Raw genomic sequence first — 16,107 nt, 5'->3', positions numbered from 1 at the left:
ATACTGGTTTGTAGTTGTTCTTCATTTATCTTAGGAAATGTATGACATATAAGTTAAATAAAAGGGGACTCTACTTCCATATTGGGTATCTCAAGTGAGAAGTGCCTTAAAGGTGAGAAGACAACTCCATTACAAAGGAGTTGGTTGCACTTAACCCTTAGACAATGTAAAGTGCTATAGTATGATCAAAATCTCAAAGAAATGATTTTACAATAAAAGATAATAAAATAGACCAAGATAATAAAATATACTAGATCAAAATAATCTAAATTTCAACTAACATTCTCTATTTTCTATTTGCTCTGTTTTGAACCAACATAATAATAGAAACAGTAGTATAAAGACTCTTCTTAATTAAAATAATATAAACTTTACCTTCAGGTTGTTGAGATTTTGATCAGTGCGGGCACCTGAATTACGGTGTTCAATTCTAGGTATTAAAGAACTCACAATAAGTCAACCAGTTAACCTCACCAACCTTGATCAATAAATAAAGTCTTTAATGGTGGGCAATAGTTTGCAATGATTAAGTAATACCAAAAATCTCACAAGAGATAACCAGCTAAACAATGGCGTAATCGATTAAAAAATGATAACCCAACGAAAGCCCTTCCAACGTTTGCTCACCTCCATTTTTACTTGAAAATTCGGTATTATCTGTGCCATTTATATAAATATAACCATGGAAGGTTTTATATTAGAAATACAAGAGTTAAGTCAATGCAAAATATATGTATTATTAAAGAATGTAATGGACTCTTGTCGTTGTTTATATACAATTCTTACAAGATTTTCACAACTTAGGTGCACCCTGGCATCATTGGGATTTTTCAATGTGGTCTATTGTTTTCTGTTAAGTGACATCAGATGATTTGAGCTTGACTCCTTTTATTCCTTTTCCAGAGAATAATACACTGTTTTCACAACATACATTGTTGTCTGCATTAAATGAGAGTTGTTTTCTGTTATGTAACAACAGATGATCTGCGCTGTATTGCTCTTATTCATCTTTTTTAATCAGAGGATACTACCTATTTTGGTGAGGTGGAGAATAAGATTATTTGACGATTGCTTTCATTGAAAGTATAGAGAAATACAGTATTCAACATAATGATAATATTGTTGTGGAAGTGTGCGTTCTCAAGGAATTCTACGTGGAAGGTCATGCGTTTCATCTGCAATATATCGCTCACAAATCCAGCAGAGCGAGCAAAGATAAGCATTATCAAATATTAAATGTAAGAATACAACTATAGAAAAGAGGTTTTGATCTTTTGAAATTAAATAAAAAAACAATTTTTCTTTAAAATATTAGGTCAATGGATTTTCACTTTATTTGTGAATTTTTAGATGGTTATGAATTGGTAATGTAGTTTTTTAATGTTTTTGATAAAAAATATAATGAACTGAGTGGAGAAGAATAGTTATGGATTACAAATTTGAAAATTTATATTTGTAGTAATGTAGGTTACATTTTACTAATGGGGTACTACTGTACATTGTTTGAGAAATTTAAAGTTGAGTAATACCTTCTCATGTTTAAACATGTCTTTTTATCAGTTTGTAAATTATAAGTAGGTTCAAATTTTTCTTGTAAGTATTATTGTGTATGAACAAGTGAAGAATTTCTACATTCTTGTAAGATAGCTATGTATTATAATCCTCATTATTGAAGTCATATAGCAAAACAAATACTATAACTTGTGTATCTCTTAACCTCAAGATGCGATCTTTTATTAATTTATAATTTATGGAACAATGCATAGTCACTTTTCATTTGTCATCAACATTGTTCTTGCACAAATGATTCTAATTGCTGAAAATCTATTTCAAGAATGTGCCAAGGCAATAATAGTTCCATTGATGACATTTAACCTTCCATTAGACCTATATAATCACCAAAGTCTTGGGTTACTTTCCTACATATTCATTCTCTTATAACCTTCTTCCTACTATACCCCTAATTGGGGCAATTTACATTTTTTGTTGTAGGAATATCATATGATTAACCCTTTTGGAAATTATTATAGAACAATGGCTAGAATTGATTGATCCTTGAAATTGGTGGGAAATGTTTGGTGGAACAGTTAAGATGTGAAACCATAACTATCCATAAATCCTTTATTCTTACTAGCTGGTAGGAAACTACTAAGTTTTTTCTCCATCTATACATTATTTTCACAATTAAAAAAATTATTGAGCTCATTAAACAAGACCAATAGAACCAAACTATCACTAAATTATAACTACATAAACTCATGTCATTTGATATGCACTTATACATTATTTTCACATCTAAAAAATTATTGAGCTCATTAAACAAGACCAATAGAACCACACTATCACTAACTTATAACTACATAAAGTCATGTTGTTTCATATGCACTTATGGACCCTTGAAATAGTCATTGATTGGTCTAAAGGAGTAGAAGACATGAACCATGTGTATGTCACATAGTATATGCACTCATAAGGCCAAAAATCAAAATAACTATGAATATGACATGTTGGTTAGCACCATTTACACCATCTTAAATGACATGGGATGATGTAGCTAGTTGATATGTGTCAAACCCACATAATTAGCTCATGGCCGTATCTATGGACTAATAAAATACACATGGCATGGAAATATTTCAATTTCTAACACAAGCAATAGTAATGAAAACCTAACACCTAGAAAAATGATTAAAGGCTAATAATAAGGGAGAGCAAGATCTAAAGGATAGAATATAGTGATGAAATAGCTCTAATTCTATGCAAACAACTGAGAGGGGGTGGGGATGGTGAATTAGTTGTCTTAGAAACATACACAAATTAAACTTATCTCAAATATGATAATTAAGCACGAAAGCATGAATCAACAACACAACATAAACACACATAACACCAAGATTTTTGTTGTGGAAAACCTTGTCAAGGGAAAAACCATGGTGGGAACCTACTCACAATATGATGATACTCTGTTAGAAGTTTATGAAATATTACAATAGGGAATGCACATGCATTCAGGCACACTACAGAGAGCTCATTGCTCAAAAACAAGAAAAGGGCTACAACCTAGGGAAGACTCACTGTCTTACAAATTAGATTCGGATCACATCTAGAAGATCATGAACTGGTAAAATAGCATCTCCTAATGCCTAGTTATAGTTCTAGTTTTAAGCACATAACAACTTCTTCTCTACTTCTGAAAGATGTATACATTATTTGCTCATACACATTTTGATTCTCATCCACACTCACACACTTACTAAGATATTATATTTATTTATACATGACATCAACTCTTCACAAGGTCAGCTCAACAATCACCACCTAATTAAAAATATATAATCACACATGCTACAATATCACATGCAAACCAAACAATGTTGGCTAAGACATAGTAGGGACCCATATCACATGCCTCAAATGAAAAAAACCTCCAAGAATTATGAATCAAACATCCGCAACATGCTACAAGCATCTGGTCGGCCAAATTAATGAAGAACACCAACACATCGAAGAAAATCATCAATCACACACACAATGGTCAATACAGACGACCAACACAAAAGACGCATGATCCAAAAACATCCACAAGCATCATGAATTACCACCACAACATTCACAACAACTCAAATTATTAGAATAATATCACCATTATGCCGAACTTCAAAAATACTGACTACAATGACTATCAACCTGGAAAAATCACATGCAGAGCACTAAACCATGAACCACTTGAATTGAAGATACACATGAACGTCCCAAACATTCTTCCAAGTCCGCAGATTAAGATATTGCAATGCGGAGCAATGCATATCAAAATACTGACACTCTATCACAACTAACCAACTAAAAAACCAACCACAACACAGATAACTATAACTCACTCAAATCTCATGTGGACCTCTGAAAAATTGCATTGAATCATCTACAAACCCTTTAATCTACAAAATTTGTTCACCAACTAACTGAATTTCACTGCAACACTATCATAGACAGATCTAAATATGTTGACATCAATGACAACACATCTCTCAGATATCTCTAAAGCACATATTTGTAGCATACCATTAGAAATATCCAGAAACATGCAACAACGCATGATAATACTTGTACCTATCAAGGAGCTTCTATTTGTTTCGCTAAAAATATGATATGCTTAAATTGTTAATGTATAGTCAACATAGTGTTAATGTGATACTATGGGTGCATCACTAACTACCAACCTATAGGTGATTCAACCACCTATATCCCATTATCTTAGGACAATATTACTATCTCATTACATTATGGAACCTTGAAAGGAAATTTGTAATAATATTAACCATTTCACGTAAATCTCATGAAAGAAAAATATGCAAAAAAAATTTAGAATCCATAATATAAAAGAATAACACAACATAACACAATATAATAATAGATTTACCCTAGGAAAACCCTCTCAAGGGAAAATATATCATCTAAAGGCACCCACACAACTCAATATATTATCTTAAAAAAAATATGACAATATAGTTGTAGAGTCTACGTGCAAGACTTTTGAAGCATCAAGCATCCTAGTTGTACTCCTCCACACGAACAAGAAAATCTGAACCATCTATCCACGCATCCCAATCCATTATTCGACATATGCAACCTATAAGAGATTATCAATACAACCTTAGCCAATAAGCCAAAGGTTACATAAGTCGACCTTAGCAACTGTTAATATTATTTCTTGTATAAATATAAGTTTGTACAAAACCACTAAATGGCGTTACATAAATCTTGTGCCTCAAAACCATGAACTCACTAAACCATGAGCCAATATTAAATATTTTCCAATGTGACATTAGTATTAAGTATTTATCCCAATTTTACTTACAACAAAAAGTGTCCCCAAGAATGCATTAACTCTTTTGATGTCCACACATCTAAGATGCACCGTAATTAATAATATTTTTTACATTATTAGGGTTATCATTTCATTATTCAAGCTACACAAAAAACCTTTACAAATATTCTCCCACTTGTTGTATACACTTTATAAATGGTTAAAATTAAACTCAAACAAAAATAAAAATCCCTATAATAGAAACTATGTATTATCTAAATATCCACGTGCTCCATCAAGATGCCTACAACAACAATCAAGGTGATCATCATTTCAACAAGAACCCCATCATCATCCATCATGTTAATACACAAAATAAAAGATCCTATCCAAAATATTTTCCATAATCATTGCCACATAGAAGCATGGATCTTACCTCAACTCAATATTTGAATTCAAACATCAATTTAAATGGTAACAAATAGGATTACATCAATTTGAATGGTAACAAATAGGCTTACACTACTAAGAACCCATGTCAATTATACACATGAAGTAGAAATCATATCTAGTTTATAGCACATCCAACTAACCATGTATTAAAGAATAAGGTATATTCAAAATCATCTATATCAGTAAAATAACAAGGTAAGCTTCTCAAATCAAAGAAATATCAAACAACCATTCATAACAAGTACTATATTTATTTAAATATAGAAAATATAATATATTTTTCCTTGATAAAGTAAACTCATTAATATATATAGAATAATTATTACTAAAGAAAACATACAAATATTACTTTCTAATCACAAGAAAATCTAAAATACCAAAATAAAAATTAAACATCCTACAAAATTTTCTTAAACCTAATACTCTAGATTTAAATGATACTATGTTTTATTTTTCATACAAAAAATATTAAAAAAAATTAAAAAAATCAATAGAAGATCTAGACAAACCATTAGTTACTTTTTCTTATTTATGAAGTTTTGAAGGTCTTTATAGCCTATGTGACCTATACTAAGATTCAATAACTAATAAGATATATACAATTATTAGCTATACTAATAGTCATAGAATGGAGAATTATATACCTCTTACACATTAATGACTTAATCAATTGAAATTTGATTTAATATTAACATTACATCCCTTGTCTAGGGATTAGTAAGAACATAACATAATATATATGTATTGCCATGACTATAACAAGAGAGCACAATAAACATATGATCACATGTGGAGAAGAAATAACAAGAGTACATATGATCACTTGTGAACAAGAGTACGGAGGCAAAGTTAAAGAGTTAAAAGAGTTAAACAGTAAAATTATATAGAAGATTATATTAAATCTTATATATTATTAATTACTAATGGCATATCAGAGACAAAGGTAAATAAGAAAGTCTGAAGAAGGTAAATCTAGGGGTCTAGGCAAACAAATTTTCTTATGTAATCAATTGAAAGAGGTATATCTATAAAAAAAAATGTTTCTTACATGTGATTCATATTTGATTTTATGTGTTAAATCAATTTTGTAGATATAAATTTAAAAAAAGACAAATTACAATTAATTTACAAATTTTGAAGTATACATCTAGACTAGACCCTATTTTCTTATATATTAACAAATCAAATCATATCTTAGAAACATAATTTTTTTATATTAATTTTTAATTTAATTATACATATGAATGAATTGAATAAATATTTTTTTTGTCTACACATTCAAATAACTATTATTACAAAGTCAAAAAAAAAAGATAAACCAATTAACAAGTAACTTTGTCTCTCTTTTATTACTTGTTATTATAAAAACACTTTATTAACATCTAATTAATTTTAATCAACACAAAATGACTTAATTCATTTTGTAATTAATTTCTGCAGATCTATAACGATTTACAATAAGCCATCTCTAATATCGGGATTTAACAGAAATGGCTATCCAGCCCCTAACTAATGCATTCTAGGGAGATAGCCATTTCCGGATTTAACAAGCTCAGGAATTCGTTAGTTTCAGCGGAGAGAAGCAATTCCTCCCAATAATCCGCATCCATGTCTGTTCCCTCCAATTCGAATGAGCTCAAAATATCATCACCAACGCCATCACAACTCCAAACTTGTGGCTGGGTTTTGAATCTTTTCATCTGTGGCTGTTGCTCCTCTTCCAAAGATCCTCTTTTTCTGAACAGATTATCATGGAAAGTTCCAGAACTGGTGTGAGAGACGGCGGTTCCCAATTTGAGGTCATGCGCCAATGCCCTACACACAATTTCAACTGGAAAGTTGAGGAATGTGCGAGGTCCCCTCATTTTGTAAGCAGCTTTGTCGTACGCCATGGCTGCCGTTTCTGCAGTTGAGAATGTGCCCAGCCAAAGCCTCGTCCCCTGCCTCGTCGAATCCCTTATTTCCGCTGCAAATTTCCCCCATGGACGCCTCCGCACCCCTCTGTAACGCTTTTCTATTCCACCCTGTTTCGGCAAAAGCCCAGCATTCTTATCAGGAATGGCGGCACTCACATTTAAATGCTTAGATTCTTCTATTTGAGAACGGGTTCTTACATTAGCCGCCATTGAAATAGGCATCCATTGTTCCAGATTTCCAACTGATGGCAATCTACTCTGTTCTTCAAGGTATAGGAGGCTTTCAACATCTTCTGCCGATGAGAATCCCGCATAAGTGAATTCTGATTGCTGTAATGGCAACTCAATCTGATTTCCCCTGTTTCTTTCCAAAGAGATTTGATTTTCTTTGAAAGAGCTGATGATCACTCCTTCCTCCTCTGCAAAGTCTGAAGCGGGAGTTTGCCCATCTGAGGTTATAAAGGATCTTTCACAGCCTCCGGCAAGAAATCGAATCCATATGTTCTCCAGAAGCCCGTCTTTTTCTTCATCTTGGCAAGAAGCTGATTGCATCCCTCCAAAGTCACTGCCACCCATCGTTATCTGCTACGCTTTCTCCTTCAATGTTCCAAACCCTAAAACACCGATCTTGAGCTGTTTGTGAGTAGCTTTCTACTTTGTTTCAAACCCTAAGACACCGATCTTGAGCTGTTTTTGAGTAGGTATTTCTTCTATGAGATGAGGAAAGCGCTGACAACACAATTGACGAGCAGTCGGCATATGAGTCCAGGTATTTTAAGGAGATAGGTAATGGAAGGAAATTGGTTGCTTGCAGAGCACATAACTCTGACGCGGAAGAATTCCAACTGAGCGCTTGCAAGAATTTCTTGTGATTAAATATGATAGTTGAAGTTTGTAGAAACCCTAATTTATTATTTGGGATTACGATTCAAGTCGTTATTTCGAACTTTGAACACGTTATCTAAAATGTGGAGAATGAAGGAAGATAACAACTTTCCTGTTCCTTAGTTAACAGTTCTTTCAGGTCAGGATAACCACGATTGGTTTTCAAGTCAAAATCTTTCCTGTAAAAAAAATATTTTGTTCTCTCATTTCCACATCGTGACCATCTGAAACAATCCACATGTTGTTTGACATTCAAAGTAACAAACAACGTGCAGTCTATTTGTTTTTTTGTAATTCCAATTCTATACATGTAGTTTATATATATATATATATTATCACTGTTTGTCAACATACAATTTAGGTTTGAACTTTTAAGTCTGATTTATCAGATTAGTTTACAGAAGTTCACAAACATCAGGTAAGAAAGGTTATTCAAGAACCTCTTTTCCTTATATCGCAAATTTAAGATTTTGAGAAATTTATGAAGATTTCTTTTATCAGGTAGAAATGTCGTCAGTTTCCAGTGTAAAAGCCAAACTACTTTTCTTTGTTCAAAGATTCAACTGACTGTAATGCTGATCTTATCTAATTAAATATTGGGAATGGCTGGTTCTTCATAACTGTTTTCTCAAACAGGAAGCTTCGCAGATCCTTCAAGATTGTGGTATGTTACACGTGAAGTTGTTTTATATAATTTTACTTGGAATTTGAGGAATCAAGAAAGATAGGTACCGACCACGAGGAACAAAACCTGATGTTTTTTGGTCGGAATTTTCGATCCTATTCTTTATAGATAATATTTTGGTACATTTAAATTAAGAATTTTTCTCTAGAGTTGACATTTTGTAGGTTCTTAATTAAATTTGATGGTCTTGATTTCTAATAAGATTATTAGTCTAAAATATTATCCAAGTCTTATTTTTAAGATATGGGGATCTTTTAGTTTTTAAGATGTCGAGGCATTGCATTGGCAAATATTTGATTTCATAACCATTCAACTTCATCAAGGATCACAAATACATTCATTAAGCTAAATTTTAAATTTAATTTTTTTACGAATTTAAGTTGATTACATTTTAATTAGTGTTCCTCACTTTATATGTAAATTAGTCACATTTGATATATATATATATATATATTTTTTAATTAAAAAATAGTTCTATCATATTAGTTAATTTTAATAATATGTTTATTATTGAATGAATTTTGTTTCACCATTATTAATATTTGTGATAGAATAATCACCCTACATTACTTATCTAGTACGATTGACTAAATGAAAATTAAAATAGTTGAATGCAATACTTTAGTTTGATAAGCAATGATGGATAAATGATATGCCACATTCTAATAATTTGCCTTGGTTCCAAAGTTTTAGGGATCTCTATATAAGAAAGATATCATATACTCTAGGATTCATTGTTTATCATCTCAATTCACTTATGCACCTATGGATTTAACCTCAATGATTGTGGACTTATCTAGTGGATAAAATCTAGTCTAAGAGATTTTAACTTAATTTTATTCACTCACCTTCATCTTGATATTTATGTTGATACAAGGATATGCAATCTTTATAAACACTTTTGAATAATTTTCTAGATCACAAAGTTCATCTTCTACTATGCTAGACACTTGGATGGAATATCCTTATGTATTTAAGAGAAAAGATCAAGGATTTAATAAAAAATCTTACAATGTGGCTAGGATGAAGTGATCTCTAGTGTAAATCTAGCTAAGTGTATAATATGACCTGGAGGATCTTCTTGAATTATTGTAAAATAACTAAATGAGTGTCCTTAATTATAACAATATAACAAAAAGATCAACATTATATGCACTAAGTAAATTCACAAAGATACGTAAGGAAGGGGAGAATAAGCCTATATTTATGAAATATAAATCTAAAATTTTGGGGAGAAAATCCATGATTACAGAAGTGAACAAGGCCAAGTTAAAACTCACGAATCCAATATAGGGTGACAAATGATGGGTCTAGATATTATGAATGAAAATATAATAATCAATGATAAAGGGGATTGAAATATGGACGCCACAAGCCAATTTTATGCATATTTATGCCACCTATTAAAATACCATTATATATATGATGATTTAATCAAAATAGTATCAAAATATAAAGGAAAATGGAAATGATTACATATTTTTAATGATCACCAAAATTTAGATGGTCCCTTTTTTATAATTAAGACCAATTTAAGATAATTATTTTAGCATGCATGCTCTTAAGGTGTATAATTTTTAACTATCATGAGATCTAACATAAAAATATCCATCAATTAAGTTATAATGAATCTATACGATAGAGTGCATGCATATTTATCATTATGACCAATATATTAATGTTGTGACTTGTAAAATAGATTGTTGAACACACCTTAGGATTGAGAAGTGGGGGGTGAACCAATTTGGACCTAATGATTTAAATTTATTACTTAACCCACAATATCTTTAACCTTACTCTAATCAACAACAATGAAATATATAACAATGAAACACCATGCACAAGAGGACACCAAATTTATGTGGAAAACCCAAATAGGGAAAAACCACGATGAGAGTCAACTCACAATATATGAAATGAATACAATAGATTTAGGCTCACTACCAAGGAAGCACATTTCTCCCTAAAGGACTTGCAGGCTAGAGTGCACAGCCCTAGGACAATATACAATACTTGCAATTTGAAGATCAATTCTCTAGAGCAAGGTACAATGAATATATGAATAAAAACCAAGTAGGCCAAGTTAGAAATACTACCTCTAGCAATCTCCAGACATGAAGCTGCCTTGAATCTTTGTCTCAAGGGACCAACTCCACAACAATCACCACACTAACTTTGTCACAATTGACTTTTGCAAGTAATATAATCATGTACACACAACAAATACATTGATCCATAATTCTCCCTTCAACATCAATTAGGTCAACCATAGTAGAAGACAAACATAGGTCATATCAAGTTGGCCACCAAAACATAATTGTGGTGAGAGTGATCCAATCTAGGAGATAGAGAGGACCTAAAACATCATAACACTTATTTCTAAGTAGGTAGTGTAGTATCGTAAATTGTATCCCTATACAATTTCATCCTCACCTAGGCCTCACCTTGACATTTTGGCATGTAGTGCTCTGTACAAGATTTGATGTTGCTCACACAATCCTGGAATCTACATTTTTAACTCTTTCTCTAGCTCCTATTCAATTTTGAGTCCCGATTGATAGGATTAGGACGTCTTGGTCCTCCCAATTGGGGCTCAAAATTGGACCTCACAATGGTCACTTCTTGTGGGTAGGAAATATGGCTCTATGTCGGCCTACTCCAAAAATCCAAACAATTGTGGCATGATTAGGTATAAAAGAAATTATTACACCCTTATTTAGGGATCTATCTTTCTCAATCTATCAATTCAAAAAAATCAATTGCACTCTAGCAAAGTTAAAGCCTAAGTGAGCAAGCAATCAAGAATTCATCAAGCATTGAAGGAGATGTCAAGTCAAGTTCAAGCATCCATGATCAAATTTCTAAGAAGGCATTATATATGACATCCTAAGCACTTGTATGAGGATTCAAGAAAGCTTCATCAAGATATCAAGTTCAATTTCAAGTATTTTAGATCTAGCCTTGCTTTAAAAAAGAAAGCATTCTACTTCAATTCAATTCCATTTCCAAGTTCAATTACTATTTCAATTTCAAGGTTAATTCATAAACTAGGGTTTGACGTAAGGCAAAGCCCCATCAACAAACATATTTCCATCATCCTATGTGTAGGAAATTGACCCAAGAGCCATGAGTGAGGAATTCAACAGAGTAGATGATGACAATCAAATCTAGCTTTAGAAGGTACAAAAATTGGAGGACTGGGTCGCCCCACACCTCCTAGCTTGGGAAATTTCAGATAAGATTTTGACAAGAGATTGTATGTGTCATTATGATTTGGAAAAGATTTATCTTGTTTACATTTGACATTCAGAGAACCAGGTCACCCCACACCTCCCGATCCTGACAATTCAACCTGAATTTTCTTTCATAGGTTCTGATCTATTTCCCATTCTCAAATTCAACCTCACAGCTCTACATGACATCTAGAACTTACTGTTACTATTATTTTATATTAAATTCTCATTTTTTGTCCTAGATCTTGCATTATAATTCAAACCTAATTCAAACACAATTTCAACTCAAATAAAGAGGATAAATCTAAAATGCATTTAGTTCTTTCAGGGTTGGATCAATTAAATTTAATCTCCTCCTTATTGTGAGATGGCCTCATGAAATTAGTGGCTTTATTTACCTAGTTGGTGAAGTCCTATTTTCACCACCTCACATTTTGGTGAACCCATCATAGCTCATACTTATTTATGATTTTTTATTCTTAGAACTCTAATTTTTCAGGCATTTAATTCAATGTACCTTTCATTCATGCACTTGAATCACATCAATTTAACCTCAATATTTTGCTAAAACAGATTGCGAGTTACATAATTTTTAAATTATATGCTTAGATATGATTTTTATCACATATCATTTTCAGATTTAGAAGCATCTTGTGTTCAAATTCATGATTCACATTTCTTAATTCATTGGTTAATCAATCATTTTACAAAAATATTGCATTGTTTAATCATATGCATAACTTGCATTACCAAAATTATTGTGATTTCAAAATTTTGCATTCAATATTTCCTTCTCTATGCATGAGTTTTGTTACCCTTGGTCCTACATCCAATATTCCAATGAGAAGAAGTTGTAGAGTTAGGTCTTCCTAAATTTTAAATACCAAGGATATGGTCCCTGAGTTGACTAATCTATTCCATGTGAGTGTTGGTACTTCCTCTAATCTCACACATGGCATACCTAACATTATGGAGGCCCATTCACCTCCTAATTCTCACGATGAGGATGACTCTCCTACTCGATAAATAATTGATAAATTGGGAAAAATTGACCAAAAGTTGGATGATCTCCAAAATTATATGCTTCAAGAATACGGGTAAACGCACAAAGTTGGGTCCCAATCCCACGGAAGTCCGCGGGTTGGAAAATGAGCCCACTAGAAATGGGTGCCCGATTTTTACAAATCGGGCACCCGTTTAGCTTCGGGTGCCTGAGCCATAAAGAAACGGGCACCCGTTTAGCAACAAGTGCCCGAAGCTAAACGGGCACCCGTTTCTTTCAAATGGGGCGCCCGATTTGAAAAAAATGGGCACCCGTTTTCTAAATGTATTTTTTTTTTTAAACCATTTTCCATCATTTTCACTATTTGGAAAACGGGTAGGCATTTCTAAGGAGCACGGGTACCCATTTTTTTCACCCCAGCTGACCCCCTAGACCATTTTTACCTCCTTCCAGGTATTTAGTTTTATTTTTTATATTCTATTTTATTTATTTTTATTGTTTTTCATAAAAAAATGTTAATGTATTGTTATTTTTTAATTTTTATGTTTTAAAGTTTGAAAATCATCTTTTATTTTATTTTATTTCATGTTTAAAATAGTTTTTAGTTTTCAAATATTGCAAAAAACATGAATAGTAAAAGCCGTAGGAAAAAAACCAAAAACATGAATAGTATTTGAACCATAGGAAAAAAACAAAAAACAAAAACGTAAATGAACAATAAACATTAGACACAAAAAACAGACAATAAACCATGAACAGAAAAACGAACACTAAACCCTAAATAGAAAAAAAGGAACACTAAACCCTAAATAGAAAAAAATGAACACTAAACCCTAAATAGAAAAAAATGAACAAGTCCCAAGAGAAATTTGACTATCTTGGTTGATTACTTGGTCAATACAACATTGGATTAAGATTCAATAGTGGCAATATACCATGATTCCTAGCTCAAGAAAACATTTAGAGTAACATGTATGTTATCAACCACCTTAAGCATTCGTAATGGTGGCTATATTTAGTGTCAGAAATTTTAACGTTTTCATGTCCAAAGCAATTGAGTTGGACACCATGGATTAATGTTCCTTAACTATTATTGAGGTTTGATAAGGATTCTATTAAGGAGAATTATAAGTTTTAAATAAATGGTTTTAATTTCATTAGATTAGTGTTCATTTTGTAGAATGCTAATTTAATGGATTAACTTAATAAAGGTGGTGCTATAAAATTTGAAGGAGTGTTATTGGTGCTTATGGTATTAAATGGTGCTTAGTGATCCGTGTTTTTCCTAGCAGTGTTGTATCAAATGGAACATATATTTAGTTTTTAATTGGAGCTTTTAGAGTTAAATTTAGTTTTTTTTGGTTATAGGAGAGTGTATTTTTCCATTGGATTGGATGATAAGTATAATAAACATAGAGAAAGGAAAGGATCCAAAACCCTGTAATAATTTATTTTACAAAAGGTTTAACCAAATCTTTATTTACAAATCAAAATAAACTCTAGGATTCATGAAAGTTGCACTAGAAGAGACAAGTATGGAGGTAGGTAACATCACAAATTTTTTTTATCTAAGAGGGGTTTTTCTTCAACCTAATTATGTTCATTATTAATGTAGGCTTATGAAAATGGATCTTAAGACTCCTTTTAATTATGGACATGAAAATTGTTAAGGGAGAATCAAGGTAGGGTTGTCTAAGAAATGTTTGTTGATTTCTCGAAAGGATTGGACTTAGTGACCTACTTGCCTCAAATGGAAAGCAAGAAAGTATAAATAGAAGGTGTACATCAAGAGTTTGAGGTATTGCAATCTTATTGTAGCAATATTAGTAAAGTGTTGGCTGGTTTGCAAAATGCACATGAAAATAGTAGAGTGTGTGTTGGAAGTGAATGTATTATATTATGTGAAAGAATTAATTGAAATAGTAAAATAAGAACCAACAAGAAGGGAGAGTTGAGGGTGGTGTCTATATAGGGTAGATGAGTTATGTATTTTTTTTCCATTTGTATTTTATAGGAAATTGTCCATATCTTTTCTTTTATAAAGAAACATGTTTTTTAGTAGTACGTATTTTACATATTTTGTTTACAACACATAGATATATAGAAATCTTGTGAGTCATGATCCTTAATTTATATGGTAAGATAAAATATCTTATTCTAATATATGACAAATTTTCTTGGATAGGTTTCATTATAAACCCCACTAAATTACTTAAAAATTTACACTTCTATATAAATTTATTTTGCCAAGTATATATTAAATTAAAAAACTGATTATATATTTATATGTGTATGTATCATTTTACATTTAGAATGAATTGATTCTAAATTTTTTCTGATAATTGCTTGTATTTAAAATTACCAAATGTTTATTCTAATTGATATAATTGATGTACATAATTATAATATATTTTGAAAATTATTTAATATGTAAATAAAAGTTGATCTTAAGTAAATAAATTATTTAATATGATATAATAAATTTCCTCTTAAGTATCACCATTGAAGGGTACGTAATCTTCATCTACAAAGGGAATGAAACAATCTACAATAGGATCCTCTAGGAATGGAGAGATATGTGGGTCTCCATGGATCTCCTAAAGTTTGTTCCAAAGTGTGTGGGGGAAATCAATATCCAATGCAATACACATAGAATCATGATCTTGATACTGGATCAAATCACTTCTACATGGTCAATGATGTTACACCAAAATTATATAATTTCTAGTGTTTCTAGTTTAGGTATGACTCCATACATAAAAGGAAAGTGATTACACCACCTAAAACTTATCAAGATACCATTTTACAAAAGAATCATAGTTATCCCTTTCTAATTTTACCACAAAAGGATGAATAGAGAAACCTATGATACCTCCTAAAAAACTTAAAAGATCAATAAAATCAATACATATAAAACATATCAAACAAATTCATCTCATGTAAGACGGTCATTTTCAAGTGCCAAGATGTCCAAGTAAATGACTAGAATGTGAAATCACAAAAAATAAAATATAAAATATGAGGAAATATTCTAAAAAATAATTGTGTGATCTATGAAGATTTATGAACCACCTTTTCAATGCCACATGAAGCATGAAAAAATATGCTCTCTATCAAAAGTTACGAGG

The 16,107-nt window shown here is 31.5% G+C and overlaps 1 protein-coding gene across 1 annotated transcript; it reads right to left on the bottom strand.

The window, feature by feature from the left end:
* Positions 1-6,762: 6,762 nt before the first annotated feature.
* Positions 6,763-7,749, bottom strand: LOC131061054 (ethylene-responsive transcription factor 2-like). The gene has a single exon (XM_057994555.2). It carries the CDS (start codon positions 7,747-7,749, stop codon positions 6,763-6,765), a length of 987 nt encoding a protein of 328 aa, XP_057850538.1.
* Positions 7,750-16,107: the final 8,358 nt, after the last annotated feature.

Source organism: Cryptomeria japonica, chromosome 9 (assembly GCF_030272615.1).
Source record: "Cryptomeria japonica chromosome 9, Sugi_1.0, whole genome shotgun sequence".
In the NCBI taxonomy this organism is placed as follows: Eukaryota; Viridiplantae; Streptophyta; class Pinopsida; order Cupressales; family Cupressaceae; genus Cryptomeria; species Cryptomeria japonica.
Note: the sequence above shows the minus strand (reverse complement) of the source record. Positions and strands in the feature narration are given on the sequence as shown.

Coding starts and splice junctions, on each gene's coding strand:
- LOC131061054 (XM_057994555.2), bottom strand. CDS start 7,749: ATGGGTGGCAGTGACTTTGGAGGGATGCAATCAGCTTCTTGCCAAGAT.